The sequence below is a fragment of the Electrophorus electricus genome, chromosome 15, assembly GCF_013358815.1.
Source record: "Electrophorus electricus isolate fEleEle1 chromosome 15, fEleEle1.pri, whole genome shotgun sequence".
NCBI classification, from domain to species: domain Eukaryota; kingdom Metazoa; phylum Chordata; class Actinopteri; order Gymnotiformes; family Gymnotidae; genus Electrophorus; species Electrophorus electricus.
Genome location: NC_049549.1, coordinates 5486717 through 5503280, shown reverse-complemented (window position 1 = coordinate 5503280; position 16564 = coordinate 5486717). Strand labels below are relative to the sequence as shown.

Below are 16564 nucleotides of genomic sequence, written 5' to 3'. Positions count from 1 at the left end.
ATATATATATATATATAATTTTTTCCCTGATAAACATGAACCACGAGAGTATATCAAAATATCATCTGTTTTCGTTTGACCAAATGTTACGGTAATCACAGTGACAGTGACAATAACAGAAAGACATTTTTAAAAAATGTAAATATGATAATTAAGTTATGTAATTTGTAAATTTGATAGTTAAGCTATGAATTAAGAAAAAAAAAAGAAAATGCATCAGGTTAAATATGGCTTCACTATCATGTAAATGATTATGGCCTGTTACTACTGCTGTTACTACTGCTATAATTACTATTACTTTTCATTATCTGTGATTTGAAACCAAGCCAGATGTGTCGAATTTGTTTTATGTTATTCATATTTCATACTTTTTGCTTATATTCACCTGTTGCGCTTTGTCTCCATCATATGGTCAGGCTGGGTACAGGAAAAGACTACTGCTGTCGAGCTGTGACGTTGAGCGCCGACCTTTGCCTGTACAGCCACTACTATTTCCCAGCAGAGCTTCAGCTGTGCAGAATAGAAGAGGAGACAGGTCTCTGCAAAGACAGGTCTCTGCAGGGTCCAGTCCGCTGTAATGTGTGGATGTTTTTCTGTTTTTTTCACAGTGTATCCAAATTATTAGAATTACACAGGAAAAACAACTTAAAATTAATTAAAATTATTATTTTAAATTTCTTAAATAGAGCTGATATTTTTTCTTTGTTTTTTTTTCAGAGGCACAGCGTGTAGAATATTTCTTGTTCAGAAAATTTTGAAGAACCTTTCAAATGGCAGTAATGCTGCGTACTGCTTTGATGGCTTTTGGAATCCTGGCATCAGTCACTAGCTACAGAAATGGAAAAGTGGAAAAGGTGTGTGAAAGTATGGTGCCAAGACATGGTGGTGAACCAAACACTACTGCCATCCCATACACTTTGACTGTAGATACCAGCGAATTCAGTCCTGGGGATCACATTCAAGGTAACCCTATTATAACTGCATGTCTCTCTCTCTCTCTCTCTCTCTCTCTCTCTCTCTCTCTCTCTCTCTCTCTCTCTCTCTATATATATATATATATATATATATATATATATATATATATATATGCTTCAGGTTATAAAATTACTAAGCAAATATTTAAAAATGGAATATATAGCCTACTTAGAGAATAATAAACATATGCAATCCATATGCATAAACGTAAAAGGATATATCGAATTATAAAAATTATTAAAAGGACATATCAAATTATACAAAAAGTAGAAAACTTAATTGTGAAAACCCATTTTGCTAAAGCTACATGTATAGAACAAAATGTCTAATCTCTCCATCCTTACAAGCTCTATATTGCAAACAATATACAGTTCAACTTTCCCTCGCCTTTGACCTTTGACCCTGGCAGGTCTGAGGACTATAGACTGGTTGAAGCTGCTCTGGTGCTGGCTGCTCTTTTCTTCAGCTTCTGTTCTTTCCCTACTTTCATTTTCCATTTCTATCAAACTCTGTTTTATTTCTGTTCTCTCTGTTTTTCACTCTCTACAAAATAATATTTTAAATAATATTTTAAAACTGTGTCAATTTTACAAAGATAACAACACGTTTGCATCATTGAAAACATCAATGTCCACAGCCTCTTCAGTCACCAACAGTGCTAATGATACTGAGCCAACTAGCCTCGGTCTAACTTGAAATGTTAAAAGACTGGTATTTGATACTTACTTTAGGCAAATTTATATGCATCAGCTGAAGGAAAATCATACTAACCCTGAATTTGGTAGTAGGTGCCAATCAGGGGAATGGAGAGGGTTTTGCTTTGTTTTTAAATAAGCCAAAGAAAGCCACTCGAAAGTGCTGGGGCATCATAGCAGTAGGCCATTTTTTAAGTCCTTTGTCAAACACCAGCTTGTCCTTGTTGGTCTGGCTGCGTTGGCTTTGCAGGAGGTCTTCTCAAATCATTTAACTAGCTAAATTATTGTTTCTGTGAATTTTCGGGTGAAAATGTGCCTAATTATATTTATCGTACCCAGTCACCCTGTCGGGAAGTGTACACTTTGAAGGTTTTCTGATCGAGGCCAGAGATCTGGCAGATGTGGATGGACCCGCTATCGGCTCCTTCATGCTGCTCAACCCTGCAGTTAGTCAGCTTCTGAAATGCCACATGATCCAGGTTTAAATCATAATTTTATAATTTGACATTAGGTCAAATTCAGTGATAAACTGTTTTTATTCTGTAATTATTTACAGTAATAAATGTATAGGGAGAAATAATACCATATGTGATTATAAATATATTTGGAGTTGTTTGTAGGCTGTCTGTAGTTGGCATTTTAACACATATCTGCACTCACAGGGGTCAGCTGTTAGTCAAACCAGTGAGACTAGGAAGACTGAAGTGAGTGTTGTCTGGAATGCTCCCACTGGTGCCCCTTCAGCTGTTCTCTTTCTGTGAGTGCTTTAATGGTTTACATGCATTCCAAAGAGTTCTCTCAGAATGTTACCTTAAACAGTTGGCAAAAAAGCAACCTGTTTCATTATAAACCTGACTTGCCATTCAGTTTGTCTGTCTCTGACTTGCCAAGCAGTTTGTCCATTTGTCTGTCAGTCTGCCTCTCTCTCTTTCTCTCTCTCTGTACATGTATGTTCTTGTGAATTCAGAGCAACTGTAGTGGCTCATTACAGTAATTTCTGGATCAAGATCCCCAGTCCAGTCATTACTCAGAGTGGAATGACCCCACCCTCAATCTCGTCTACCAGCTCCACAAGCTCTGCACCTGAAACCACAGCCATACTGCTGCAGCCAGTGAGCCCATCTTTATTTCTTACATGGTGCCAGATCAATGTCCAAAGAGCTTCTTAGTCATTGCCCTTCACCCCTCCCCTCCCACCCCCTCCCCCAACAGTTCAGCTTGGAAGGCTGTGGCGTGTGGAAGTCCTGTCTGCAGGACCCCGCCGGCTGTGACCCTTCCACAGACCTGGACTGCTTCTTCCTGTCTTACCGTGTGGAGGGTCAGAGTGTGCAGTTTGAGTTGAGCGGGACTACGCATGGCTATGTTTCCTTCGCTCTGTCTGAGGATGAGTGGATGGTGGGTAGTCAAATAAACACATGACCCCAAGGGACAGCAAACACACTGCATGGCATACCGGCAAGCCACCAAATGTGGTGTGCACTGAGATTTTGCATATAGCTAAAGGTGACCCCCCTCCCATACTTCCATGTCCCTTATTGAGCATGTCTCTGGTGCAGGGAAATGATGATGTTTATCTGTGTGTGAACAATGGAGGCCATGTACATGTGGAAGCAGCATACGCAACAGGAAGGAGTTACCCAGAGGCAGCAGATAAGGTGATCCCTACATATTTTGGTGGTCTATTTACACTATGAAAGACTATGTTTTAGTATTCCTTTGGTATAATTGATTGCTCAGAGCCCCCCAGGAAACTGCCAGCAAACCAAGACGAGAATGCTCCATAAATTTAATTATGAGATAAGATGGTCAGATTTCAGCAGTTACTGTAGTGTTCTCTATCCAAAAAAACACAAGGCTGCTATGAATGGCTTGTTTATTAGCTGATGTTTGCAATTGGGAAAACCTGAATAATGAGCAGAATGTTTGGGGTCCAAGACTGAGAAGTGTTGCTGTAGAGTGATTGAGTTTCCCCTATGCAGAACGTGCTCAGTGATGTGGGCTGGAGGGCGGCAGGAGGAGTGATCCAGTGCAGTTTCCGCAGGGCAGTGGACATCCCGCAGGAGCCGCAGCGCTTCAGCCTCACCCACCCGTACTTCCTCTTCCTTGCACAGGGCATCGCACAGCGTGGTGAGTGGAGCTCGACCACTCAGTCCGGTACTGCCTTTTAGCATTCCTGCTGAGTGTGCAGTCTCATGGTTAACGAATAAAATCTACTTTTTTATGTTAAGGTACTGTGTTGATTGTAAAAGGTCTAAATAAACTGGCCCATAAATGTGTAAAAGTCCTTTTATGACATCCTCTTACAATCTTGCATTTCCTAAATGATTAGAAAGATCCGGAGAGCTCAGGCATATCAGCAAATGCCAGTCGTACAACAGGCATGTCAGGGATAAGAGAGTTGGGTCAATGGGTGCACAATTTGTAAAAGAGAAATACAAGATACACTTAAGTTGTAGCACACTTAGGTTGTATCAATAGAAGTTGTATCACTAGAACCCACAGTGCATCCGGAAAGTATTCACAGTGCTTCACTTCTTTCACATTTTGTTATGTGACAGCATTATTCCAAAATGGATTCAATTCATTTAATCATTTTTGCTCTTGAAATTCTACACACAATACCCCATAATGAGAACGTGAAAATGGTATTATTGCAATTAGAATTTCAAGGAAATTCTATAATAATTGGAATTATTGCAAATCTATTACAAATAAAAAAACAAAAAAAAATTACATGTACATAAGTATTCACAGCCTTTGCCATGACACTCAAAATTGAGCTCAGGCACATCCTGTTTCCACTGAACATCCTTCAGTTGTTTCGACAACTTGACTGGAGTCCACCTGTGGTAAATCCAGTTGATTGGACATGATTTGGAAAGGCACACACCTGTCTATATAAGGTCCCATAGTTGACAATACATGTCAGAGCACAAACCAAGCCATGAAGTCCAAGAAATTGTCTGTAGACCTCCGAGACAGGATTGTATCGAGGCACAGCTCGGGGGAAGGGTACAGAAAAACTTCTGCAGCATTGAATGAGCATGGTGGCCTCCATCAACTGTGAATGGAAGAAGTTTGGAACCACCAGGACTCTTCCTAGAGCTGGCCGCCTGGCCAATATGAGTGATCTGTGTAGAAGGGCCTTAGTCAGGGAGGTGATCAAGAACCCAAAGGTCACTCTGACAGAGCTTCAGTGTTGCTCTGTGGAGAGAGGAGAACCTTCCAGAAGAACAACCATTTCTGCAGCACTCCATCAATCAGGCCTGTATGGTAGATTGGCCAGATGGAAGCCACTCCTCAGTAAAAGGCCCAAGACAACCCGCTTGGAGTTTGCCAAAAGGCACCTGAAGGACTCTCAGACTATGAGAAACAAAATTCTCTGGTCTGATGAAACAAAGATTGAACTCTTTGGCCTGAATGCCAAGCGTCATGTCTGGAGGAAACCAGGCACCTCTCATCACCTGGCCAATACCATCCCTACAGTGAAGCATGGGGGTGGCAGCATCATGCTGTGGGGTTGTTTTTTGGCAGCAGGAACTCGGAGACTAGTCAGGGTCGAGGGAAAGATGAATGCAACAATGTACAGAGACATCCTTGAAGAAAACCTGCTCCAGAGTGCTCTGGACCTCAGACTGGGGTGAAAGTTCATCTTCCAACAGCACAACAACCCTAAGCACACAGCTAAGATAACAAAGGAATGGCTTCAGGACAGCTCTGTGAATGTTCTTGTGTGGCCCAGCCAGAGCCCAGACTTGAACCTGAATGAACATCTCCAGAGAGAGCTGAAAATGGCTGTGCCCAACGCTCCCCATCCAACCTGATGGAGCTTGAGAGGTTCTGCAAAGAAGAATGGGAGAAACTGCCCAAAAATAGGTGTGCCATTTTCCACTTTGTCATTATGGGGTATTGTGTGTAGAATTTTGAGGGGGAAAAAAGAATTTAATCCATTTTGGAATATGTCTGTAACATAACAAAATGTGGAAAAATGTGAATACTTTCCAGATGCACTGTATGTACCAAAGTCACTTTGATCATGTTCAAATAAATGATTCATCTCTTCATTTAGGACACAGTTTTACTGCATTTGGTCAGTATTTCATATGTGCAGTATTGCAGTGTTTGCAGTTGTTATTGCTGATGTTTCCTAACTTATGAAGCACATGTCGAAGTGTGCAATAAAGGAACATTACAACCACACTAACTCAGTACGGTTCCTCTCTTGGCACTGCCACAGGTCAAATCAATAAACATGAACGTCAACCCTTCATATCAGCTCAGCGGCATGTCATTACCGGCACACCGGAGATAGTGACAGGATCCCACTCACCCTTGATCATGAAATGCCATGGTAAGCATTTATCCACCACTTCAGGACAGAGAGAGTTATAGTTAGATGTGCAGGTTGTCACAAATAATATATGGCATTTGAGGGATTTCCCATCAGTGAAACTCAACAAGACTGTAAACACTAACAACAAAATATCAATGATTCTTGGAGTGCTTTTGGGAATGTAAAGCACGCTTCCCTAGATGTAGAGTTCCTGTGCAATGTATGTTACATTTACATTTACATTTATGGTATTTAGCAGACGCTCTTATCCTGAGCGACTTACAAAAGTGCTTTGTCGTATACTCAGAGAATACATCCTAGCCAGTACAGTAGGTTAGATACTGATGAACTAGAATACTGTTGAAATACAGGAATCAATAATGATGCCTAGAAATGCAAAATACATAAGCTTTATCTCAGACAATGATAAGTGCAATAAACAATAAGTACTAGAGTTTGTTAGTCAACATCAGTTGTGTGATTAATGTTATTTCTGATTATTGCTTAATTATACACTCTCTCTCACACACATACACCCCAGCTTGGCAAAGGATCAGTTAACATCAGTGTAATAACCAATACCCTACAATAAGTACTAGTTTAAATTAGTCAACATAGGAGCAGGATCAGAGGTCATTTAAATATTCCACAAACAGATGGGTCTTCAGTCTACGTTTGAAGAGTGTTCTTTGCTCCCTCTCTAACACCACCATTTTAACCTCATTGAAGGCCTGTTAATTAGCCAATGAGTTAAACCCAGGTGGGATCTGGAAAACGCCTAAACTGTGCAGTGTGCTTGGGCAGGATGGGTAAGCACTGTGGGCTGCTGTGTCTATCTGCTCTTCTTTGGGTATGTGCTCCAGGTGCTCTGATGCTGATTGCTTGGATGATGTCTGCCAGCATAGGCACTTTCTTTGCAGGCCTTTTCAAGCCAGACTGGCCTGAAAAGACCCTGTTTGGACAAAAAGTCTGGTTCCAGGTATTAGAATGAACTCCACTAAGTGATCTGTAATAGTAATGTGCTTGCTTTACTCTTTAAGTTAGGCTGCTTTTTATGTCAAATTATTCCCATTATTTATATGGTGTGGAAGTTGTGCATCTTAAGAAATGCTTTTGTCCAGGTGCACCGTGGGCTGATGTGGCTGACATTGGCTCTCATGATCGCTGGCTTCATTTTGCCTTTTGTCTACAGGAGAGGCTGGAGCACGGTGAGGTCCCTGTACTCTGCTCATAAGACAATGAATTATGCTACAATGAATATGTGTAACCTTGCTGGTAGCCTGAGTGCCACAGGGTGTGTGGCAAGACGCACCGACTTCCTCATTCGTGCAGAATGTTTGACGTTACACGTTTAAGACAACGGTGGCACTCACGTATAACACAATGAGTATAACTATACACTTACCAATAAACGATAAACACCTACACTTTGACATGGGACAAACTAACGTTAAGGCCACACAGATCTAGTTAAACACACGTAGCGACAATGCACACACAGACAGGGGTTTGAATAGACGTAAGATATTAACACTAAATCCTGTTCACTTGTGTGCAATCCTGGGGGGTGGGGGGGCATGGTTACAACATAAACACAGTACATGTGGATCCCCGTGCACGCGGCTGGCCATACCACGTGACTTATCCTAACTCCCAGCACCTCAATAATGCCACTAAGAACCTTGAACTTGTATATTGTACAGACATATTGCAAGCTTATTAGAATAATGAGCTAAATGAATGGAAGGCAGGATATGATTCCATCTCCTGTGTCACTATCACATCAGATCAGCAGAGAGCTCGATTTTACTCAAAATCATTGACAGTTACATGCTTGATTACAATAACTAGATTTCTGAAATGGAAACCTGGGACATTTCCCCATTTCCAGTCAGACAATATTATTAATATATCCAGTGGTTTTACTTATGAAAAAAAAAAGAAGACAGTTCCATTTTTGTGTATTTTGACCTTTTTTAAAAAAACTAATTTATTTAACTCATATTCCAAATGTAGCTACAATTTGTATTAAAAAAACATGGCCCATACTCAGAGGTGGCCCATATGAATCAAATAGCATGCTAAATACATGATATTATGAGATTTCTGCACCATCTCACACATAATCATTGTTGCTGTTCCCCATAACCATAGTAACTCACTTCCGCCTGCCTGCGTGAGCACGGTGTGAGGAGAGAGAAAGACATTGTTGACTGAGATTAATCTTAAATTACTCTGTGCAGCATGTGTAGGAATAAATTACAATAGTCCTATAGAAAATGGATATTCCTTGCTTTTCCCGTTGTGAGATTTGTCACTTTTTAGAAATAAAAAATGGTCTCTATAGTGGCCTAAGCAGGGATGAGGCAAGGATAAGTTACGTTTACCTCAAGATTCAGTGGTTGTATGAACTGATAATTCATATTCATATTAAATATTTTGTCAGTAAAGACAGAGACAGAAATAGACCTGTGGTTATAGCCCATCATTATAGCCAGACCCTGAACACACTCCTGGGCAAGTTCTAGTTCTGGAGAGACAGAGATGGCTGTTATCCACATATGTACTCTTTGTAGATTGCATAATAGCTTACGTTCAAGTTTTGAATATATGTTTGTTGTCGACTCACTTGACAATAGCTTCTGGTTGAGTTTTACTCAGCAGTAGCCCCCTCTGCTGGTTAAAACAAGCACAACACAAAACGTCTCTCAGGTTTCTTAGGACTTTCTGCGGTGGGACATTTTTGGGGACAGCTCCAGCCGGGGACAGCCAACCAAAAACAGGTGCTGTCCCTGGAAAATGGGGACATTTTATCACCCTGTTTGATTCACCTGACTGAATGGGGATTTGAGTGACCTAACACTGATTTACTATATATTTCTTTAATTTTTCAAACCATTGCATTCTAAAACCTCTTGTGTAAAAAAAAATCTGTGTATATATATATATGTATATATATATATATATATATATATATATATATATATATATATATATATATATATATATATATAAAATGGAGAAGAACTGTGCCAAAAAAAAAAGCAATAACTCAAAAACATCTACATGTATGTATGTTGTGGATAACATAATCTATCCTACATAGGAAGCTACTGCTCATATGTGCTTGGGCTGCATCGTCATGGCTCTCACTGTCATTCAGCCAATCATGGCTGCCCTCAGACCGGCACCAGACTCATCATGGTACATGCTAATCACATATGTACAGCATGCAAAATATTTCAGAGCTTGGGACTTGAGATTGACACATGTGTTTATCCTTATCCATCCTTAACCCGTAAGGTGAACCTTTAATAAATGATGGGTAACTTGCATAGTGGATCATCTCTGTGCATACAGTATATGTTAGAATATTGACCAAAGGCACTTTGAGTTTTACTTCCAACAGCCTACATTCGATTAATTTAAAGACGCTGTCATCATAGCCCATGTATTTCTTCAGTAGATGGATATTCAATTGGCTACACTGGGGTGTGGGAAATACAGCAGAGGTTTTTGCAGGTGAACACCTATTATTCGCATGTATTATTTGCAGTTATTTACTGCAGTTATTTATTATTTGCAAGATTTACTGCAGTGTGAAAATATCATTTTCCACAGTGGTGACCATTTTTGTTGGGATGCAACAACAATCTCTCTGTCTTCCACTCCCGCAATCCACTGGGATTCTCTCTGGCTTCATTGTCTGGGTGGCCTTTTCTAAGATAATCCTGGTGATATACAAATTGGGTCTCTTTCAGCGAGGTTAGTGCAGTGCTGATCACAGACAGCCTGCTAGAATATATCATTCAAAATGCTTGGTTACATTCAAACTTCTATATAATTTATGACTAGGGCTATGTCATATCCCCTTTTAACATACCTTTGTTGTATTTAATAATTTTCCTTCTCCCTGTAGGTAGTGAATCTCCTGATGAACATGCAATTCTCCCTGGTCATTCAGTCAGATGGAAATGGGTAAGTTTGACCAAAATTTAAGAGATTTGCCCTTAATTTGACTCAAGTGGGCATCACATGAGGATTACTGATAATCCTGCTAAATTAAGAAGTAGTGCATGCTGGGCCTAACATACTGGATCAGTAGTTGTAGTTGAACTGTAGTTGATCAGTAAGTGTAGTTGAAAACATGAAATGCTAAAAAACTGGAACAGGCTGTAGGCTCCAGCCACCCCAGTGTGGTTTTTATAATCCATATCTAGGGGAGATGATTCTGACCCATGTTCTACTGCAGCAGGATACCAGGTGCAAGATGATTGCCCTTGCTATCTTTGTTACTGGGATCTCACTGTTCCTGATTGCTCTCCTCTGCTCCATAAGTGCAATATGAGAGATGTCCCAGAGCCTGCCACACACTGGTAATGGACAGGGCACCCAAGGCTCTCGCGTATGACAACAGAAATCATTTTCAGTAATTGATATCTCTTTATTTCAAATGAATATGCTGTATTGGGAAGATACTGTAAAGGAAAAAAAATATCAAGCTGAGAATTAATTTACCACCTGCAACAAACTAAATAATAATAATAAATATGAACAACTACATAGTTTTATTCTGTAATCATTTGCTCACAAAAATGAATGATGTCATATTTAGCAGGCAATAGTCATTTCTGATAACAAGAATGTTGAAACAGTTCACCAAACAAAACATTCAGTGCAAAATGCACAAGTTTATATTTCAGGATTAAATGGATCAACACTGAAGCTAAAAATTTAAAAAGCCAAAATGAACTATGGTCCAAGCATTGACAGAGTACCAGAGGTGTGCTTTGTATTTGTTAAATTCTTGAGCATGTACCTTTGACTGCTGCATCAAATAAATATCTCATAAGTCTGCATGTGGGATCATTTCATTGGCTTTGATAGGACTATTTACGTTTTACATTCCATAAATGAAGTCACTTGCGGGAAATAATCTAAGATAAATTTATAGAATCATTATTTCAAAGTTTACATTAATTATTCAAATAGTGCAGATCATTCATTTACAAATAGCTGAAATCAGAATAATAAAATTTGTTTTTTCTTCTTTTTTTTCAGAATGCAGTGCGATTTTATAAACTGTGCTTTTTGTCATATTTAAAAATTTATAGAGGAGAAAATATAGTATGAAATTAATAGAGGTGCATTTATATGACTTAAAACAATACATTAAAATACGTTAAAAGGTGAACAGCACAGCAGCCTCATTTCAAGTAACTGAATTCTGAATAGCTGAATGCCTGTGCTGTGTTTCATGATCATAGAGTTTCATGAATTCTGATTATCTGAATAGATGAATGCGTGTGCTGTGTGGTGTCATCGTTCAGTCCTGTGGCTGATGATTTGCGAAGATCCCTGCTTCCCATCTCTGGACCAGGGCACTCTTCCGCCTCACTCCAGTGTAATGGGCTTCGGGGAACTAGAGGAGAAAGTTTCACCAGTAAAACTACATTCCATGAGCAGTTTCAAGGTGAAATGTGCAAAGTTCAAAAGCACACCTAAAGTGGTTGGGAGACAGTAGGGTGTGCTGTGTAAAATGTTGGCAGAAGCAGGGAGTGTCAAACTGCTGCAGGGCAAAAATACAAGACTGATTGATATGTTTTGAGACACAGCCAGTCTGAAATCCCTGGCATAAGCTAAGGTCCATATGGAGTACTCCGTCAGCCTGACTGAGAAAGGGGTGTCACAGTGTTAATGCGGAAATGTGATTTACTGATTTTGAATCATTATTTCTCACAATATTTCTCATATTATTTTTCACAGTATCTTTTTGTGTACAATCATGCCACCTCCACAAAGTCAAACTTGCTTAAATGCGTCTATGAAATATGTTAGAATAACAAACTGGAGAATCTGCGAATCGCTGGACTCTTCATCCAGTTGAACAGATTACACACATTAGCACACATAATTTGTGACCGTAAGAAAAAAAACAAAACATTGTTAAACGTGCTCTACCTTCTGATCACATGACAAGGCAGAACGGTCCATTTTGCGTATCTTGGAGGGGGAGGAAGGGGAGGACTTGCATTTCGCAGGTATCTCTCCTACAAAAATATAAAATAGTGACTTTTCATTTACCTCCACATCCCACAGGCCGTTAGGATTCTTTGGCAGCAGTGACCCAAATGGGTCTACATGGCTGAAAGGTAAATTATGGCTGTGTGTGATTCACAAAAATAACTGGCTTTCATTTAATATTGTCTTTTAGGTTTTTAATACTGACTTTAATAATGACTTCAGTACATGAAATTACTCATTAGACTGAATAGTGAATTTTTCATAACACTCACAAAATGTTCAATGGAAATAGCTGAGATTATTCTAAACAGTTACAGAAGTTGCAGCAGGTAAAATGCAATAACTAGATGCTGTAATATTTGAGTTGTCTGAGAATAACTGAGGAGCCAATCTGGAAATCTCATACCTGCTCTGTCATAGGTGAATTTCTCCTGTGAGAGTAAATTTGGAGACACCAGAATGGTGTCGTATTTCTCTCGGTTGTACAGCTGTGCCCTCTGTCTCTTGAACTCCTCTTCTCTCTGCCTGACCACCTTGATCTCCTGGTCCACCAGTGACTGGGTGCTGCGTGATCTCAGCTTGAAGAAGGGGTTTTTGTGGAATGTGCTCTCCTGAGGCTCATGGCACATAGTGTTCAGGCAGAATTCTGAGGCACTACGGATAATGAGATTGGATGTTTCCAGTATGATGACGTTGGACATGTCCGAGGACCATTTGGCACACCTGTTTGACCCGGGTGAGAGAAGGCCTTTGCCCTTGTGCCTCGGGCTTGCAGGATATGAATCTGGCTCGAGAATGATGACATTGTTAGCCACCATCTCATGGTAGGACGATCGCGATGATGGCGATGTGGTGATGGAGAAGGTTGGTGTTTTGGAGCTGGGGGATCTCTGTGACCTGCACCTGTCCTCCGGTGTGTTATACATCCTTCGTCTATCCTCTGGCTCTGACCTGCCTGTCAAGAGAGTCAATGATCTGGGTTTGCCCTGGACAGTGTCACCAGAGGACGGTCTTGACATGGCCCGCTCCCTTCGGAAACTTTCCTCTCGTTCCATAGTTTCGCGAATTGCCCTCTCGACTGGAGTCTCGGGCTCATCATACTGAGACCTGTAACTTGTGTCATCCATTCCTGAGTCCTCGGAGCATGGGCTGAACTGGGTATACTGGTAGTCTCCAAGGCTTAGGCCTTCTGGTTCTGGGTCACGCTTGGGTCTCTCCAGGTTACGCACAGGTGTGTACATGGTGCTGTGTGTGCCCTGGCAGTTGCCACGCCTCGCAGTGGGCTGATGCAGCTGGCTCTTGCTCTCCTCCTCCATCCTCCTCCACTGCTGCCTGGTTGTCCTGAAGTCCAGGTGCTCTGAGCTGACGTTCTCACTCTTTGACTCCTCAATCACTCTGTGGTCCTGTGGCAACTCCCTGTCCAGCTCGGAGGTTGAGGCAGACAAGCGCTGCAGGCCATGCTTGGCACTTTGTCTGAGACCCTCATCGTCCCCTGGGATCTTGGACAAGCTGCTGTAGTGCATCACCATCTCATACTGGTTGTCTTCTGACTCGCATTCTATGAGACTTTCAGGTTGTTCCAGAATATCATCGCTTTCTGCTGTTGTCACTAGTGCTTCATCTTCAGGTTCACATTTGCTCTGCGATAGGGTGTTACTGTGTTCCTCGGCTGCATGGTCTAGGTTGCTTGTCTCTTCACTGTCATGTGACATATCTGGTCCTACAATATCACTGCTTTCCTCTTCATCAACGACACGAGAAAACACAGACTTCCACTGCTCTTCAGCTTCACTGTCTGAGGAAACAATGGCCATCTCCACCTGCAGACACTCGCTCAGATCATCTCGCTCATTGTCGTGGCACAATTCTGTGGAGACATCAGAAACATCTAAACCTCCAATTTGCTGCTCCAGCACAGTCTCTTGTATTATTTTCAGACTCTCCTGTAGTTCTTTGTGCTCTGACTCCTTGGCACCAAGAGGACATGGATGGTTGCCTTCCCCTTCCACTGACTGACTCTGGGCTCTCTGCTCTGTGTCAGGCTCCGGAGGTGGCACACATTCTCTGACACATGCCACCTCTCTTTCAGTCTCATTTACCATGGTGTCCTCCTGAGGGTTTGCACTTCTGTTGGTTTCACAGGAGCTCTCAGATTTGCCAGGCATGCCGTTCCCTTTGTATTGCTCTGTGATCGGGGAGCTGCTCTTTTCAGTATCTGGACATTCGGGGAAATTTATGTTGGTGCATTCTACTTCATCCCCACTGCCCTGCTGGATTTTCTCCTCTTCCACAACCTCAGGATCTGTTTTACAATCTTTTACATCAGCCCTTTCTGTAAGCTGGCCAGTCTCCATGGTGACAGACTCAGATAGGTATTTTTGCTCTTTTTGCTGCTGATTTAAAGAGTCTTTTCTCCCTTCGTTTATTTCACTCCCATTTGGCCTTTTCACACCAGTAGTGGCTCGCTATGAGAGTTAGATTGAAAAATGTATTTAGATTCATGGAGATGCAAAAATGGGGAAAATGTAGAGCATCAAAACTATTACAAAACAGCATGCCCCCTTCACTCTGATAACTGAGGGCTGACTTGAGGGTTTAAGTAGGTGGACAGACTGTCTTATGCCATTTTAGTGAAATTGCACCATGTCACTTTAATTTCATTGAGCCGCACCATTCGTCACACCACAAGACAAGATGTGGGTGGAAATTTTTGATAGGGCAAATCACCACTAGACAGGTTTCATACCAAGCATGGAATCTCTTAATGGGATAAGAATCCACATTAAATGCTTTTTTTATTGGCCATAAAGCTAAGTGGATATGAAAGCTAAATATGTTTACATAAGGACATTTAATCTATCCTGGGACTTCCATGCGATATGTCACAGAAGTGTTGCAACATGAGAAAATATTGATATAGACATAATAGATAGATAGATAGAGAGAGAGAGAGAGAGAGAGAGAGAGAGAGAGAGAGAGAGAGAGAGAGAGAGAGAGAGAAAATAAAGGAGACAGGGTATTCTGCCCAAGTGGAAGTGATTTGAGTCCAGATTAAAACACTGCATTGAAGCCTCACAAATTCATACATTTTCATATGCTTAAGAAGATTCTTTAATGTCACAGCTCTTTTTCTACAATTCTTTTGTAATTAAGTTGGTTTGTGCACTCTGTTTGCACTACGCAAATCTGCAGTTTACATGCAGACTCCATTCTTCTCCTTTGTATTTAAATTAGTTGCAAAGACCACTCCTGTTTAATTGCAGACATTGATTCTAAATGCAAGAAATCTCAGTAGTGTTCTGCACAATTGTTACATTTATTTATGTAGCACTTTTTACAACAGATGTCACAAAGCAGCAATAGTGTTCTGCTAGTTGACTTTTTCAAAGTCAACACTTCTGATATCTTACTATCTTATGATACTTGAACCAAATTTTCTTCCAATGCCTTAAGTGGCATTGTTCAGACTTCCCTCCATGGTCCTTTCCATCGTAGTTTACAGTCTTATCTGGAGTTAGTCTTATTGATTGTGATTAATTTCCTGATCAGCCTTCAATATCACAAGAGTAATCACCATAACATTATTCTACCAAAATGCTTTCATTTAAATAATCTAAAGTATTTAATTTCAATTCATATTTATAAATAATATATAGGTTGCAATTAATGTAGTGAATCAAAAAAACAAAACTGTTCATAGTTCCAAGACCATAAAGAGTACTATAACTCTATTTTGCCAAGGAACATATTTGGTGAGGGTTTTTTTTTTTTTTTTTTTTTTTTTTTTACATGGCATTGAAGCAGCAAGAAATGGTTGCTTAGAAACACTTTATCATAGTGAATGAAGGGCGTCAAGCAGCCTTGCTTATAATTAAAAAATAACTATATGACTATGAAACTAGCAGAATATTTTGGTTCAGTTAGAGTACTAGCCAGATTGTTCATTTGGTTGGTATTATATGGGATAACTGCGCATTCAATTGTGCAAGAATACAGGCTAAATTTGGTTGCGTTATTGAATTAAAAAGGCGTCATATGCTCTTCTGTCAGACTGCTGATTATGTGACCACCATTCACCAAAAATAAGACTCGATGATTTTGGAAATCGAACTCTCGCTTTCTGTGCAACGTCCTCTCACCCAAAGCAACGTGCCGGAGACACCGCTGTGATGTCATTGGCCAATACCCAATCATAGCTCCACAAACAGTGAAATGAAGTCGCTCTTTTCTGTCAATTCATGTGAAAATCCATCAGAGTTAATATTCGCAATAATCCCTACCCCAACACCCCTTAATTTTATTCTGATGATAAATCTGGAAAGCTCAATACAGCAAACTCAGCTCAGGATAGCCACCAGTCCAATAGCATCAGTCCAAAAATATTAATATAGTATTTTTATATTAACATGGATCTGGCCATCTTAAATACATATTTGCTCTGTTGTTCAGAGTCAAAGCAGACGCCCTGCGTAAAAAACGAAACATTAATGCAATGAAGGTGCAAAAGGATTTATATTTGTCACTTCACGAAAGAATC

General features: G+C 40.5%; 2 protein-coding genes across 3 annotated transcripts in view; one reads left to right on the top strand and one right to left on the bottom strand.

Annotated features, from left to right (window-relative positions):
* Window positions 1-498: 498 nt before the first annotated feature.
* Window positions 499-10414, top strand: frrs1a (ferric-chelate reductase 1a). The gene is made up of 16 exons (XM_035534358.1): window positions 499-551; window positions 718-963; window positions 2010-2149; window positions 2333-2427; window positions 2638-2782; window positions 2883-3065; window positions 3227-3325; window positions 3650-3797; window positions 5908-6021; window positions 6867-6982; window positions 7125-7211; window positions 9110-9207; window positions 9467-9525; window positions 9625-9768; window positions 9923-9981; window positions 10259-10414. Exons 2-16 carry the CDS (start codon window positions 771-773, stop codon window positions 10349-10351), a joined length of 1773 nt encoding a protein of 590 aa, XP_035390251.1. The 5' UTR covers window positions 499-551; window positions 718-770; the 3' UTR covers window positions 10352-10414.
* A 12-nt stretch (window positions 10415-10426) lies between these two features.
* Window positions 10427-16564, bottom strand: part of si:ch211-153l6.6 — an 8176-nt gene continuing 2038 nt past the window's right edge. For both annotated transcript variants that reach the window (XM_035533931.1, XM_027026869.2), the window contains 3 exons: window positions 12434-14492; window positions 11965-12053; window positions 10427-11425 (listed from right to left, as the gene is read on the bottom strand). In XM_035533931.1, coding sequence (XP_035389824.1) covers window positions 11330-11425; window positions 11965-12053; window positions 12434-14381 — 2133 coding nt within the window. In that variant the 5' untranslated portion in view covers window positions 14382-14492 and the 3' untranslated portion in view covers window positions 10427-11329. The remainder of the gene's footprint in view (window positions 11426-11964; window positions 12054-12433; window positions 14493-16564) is intronic.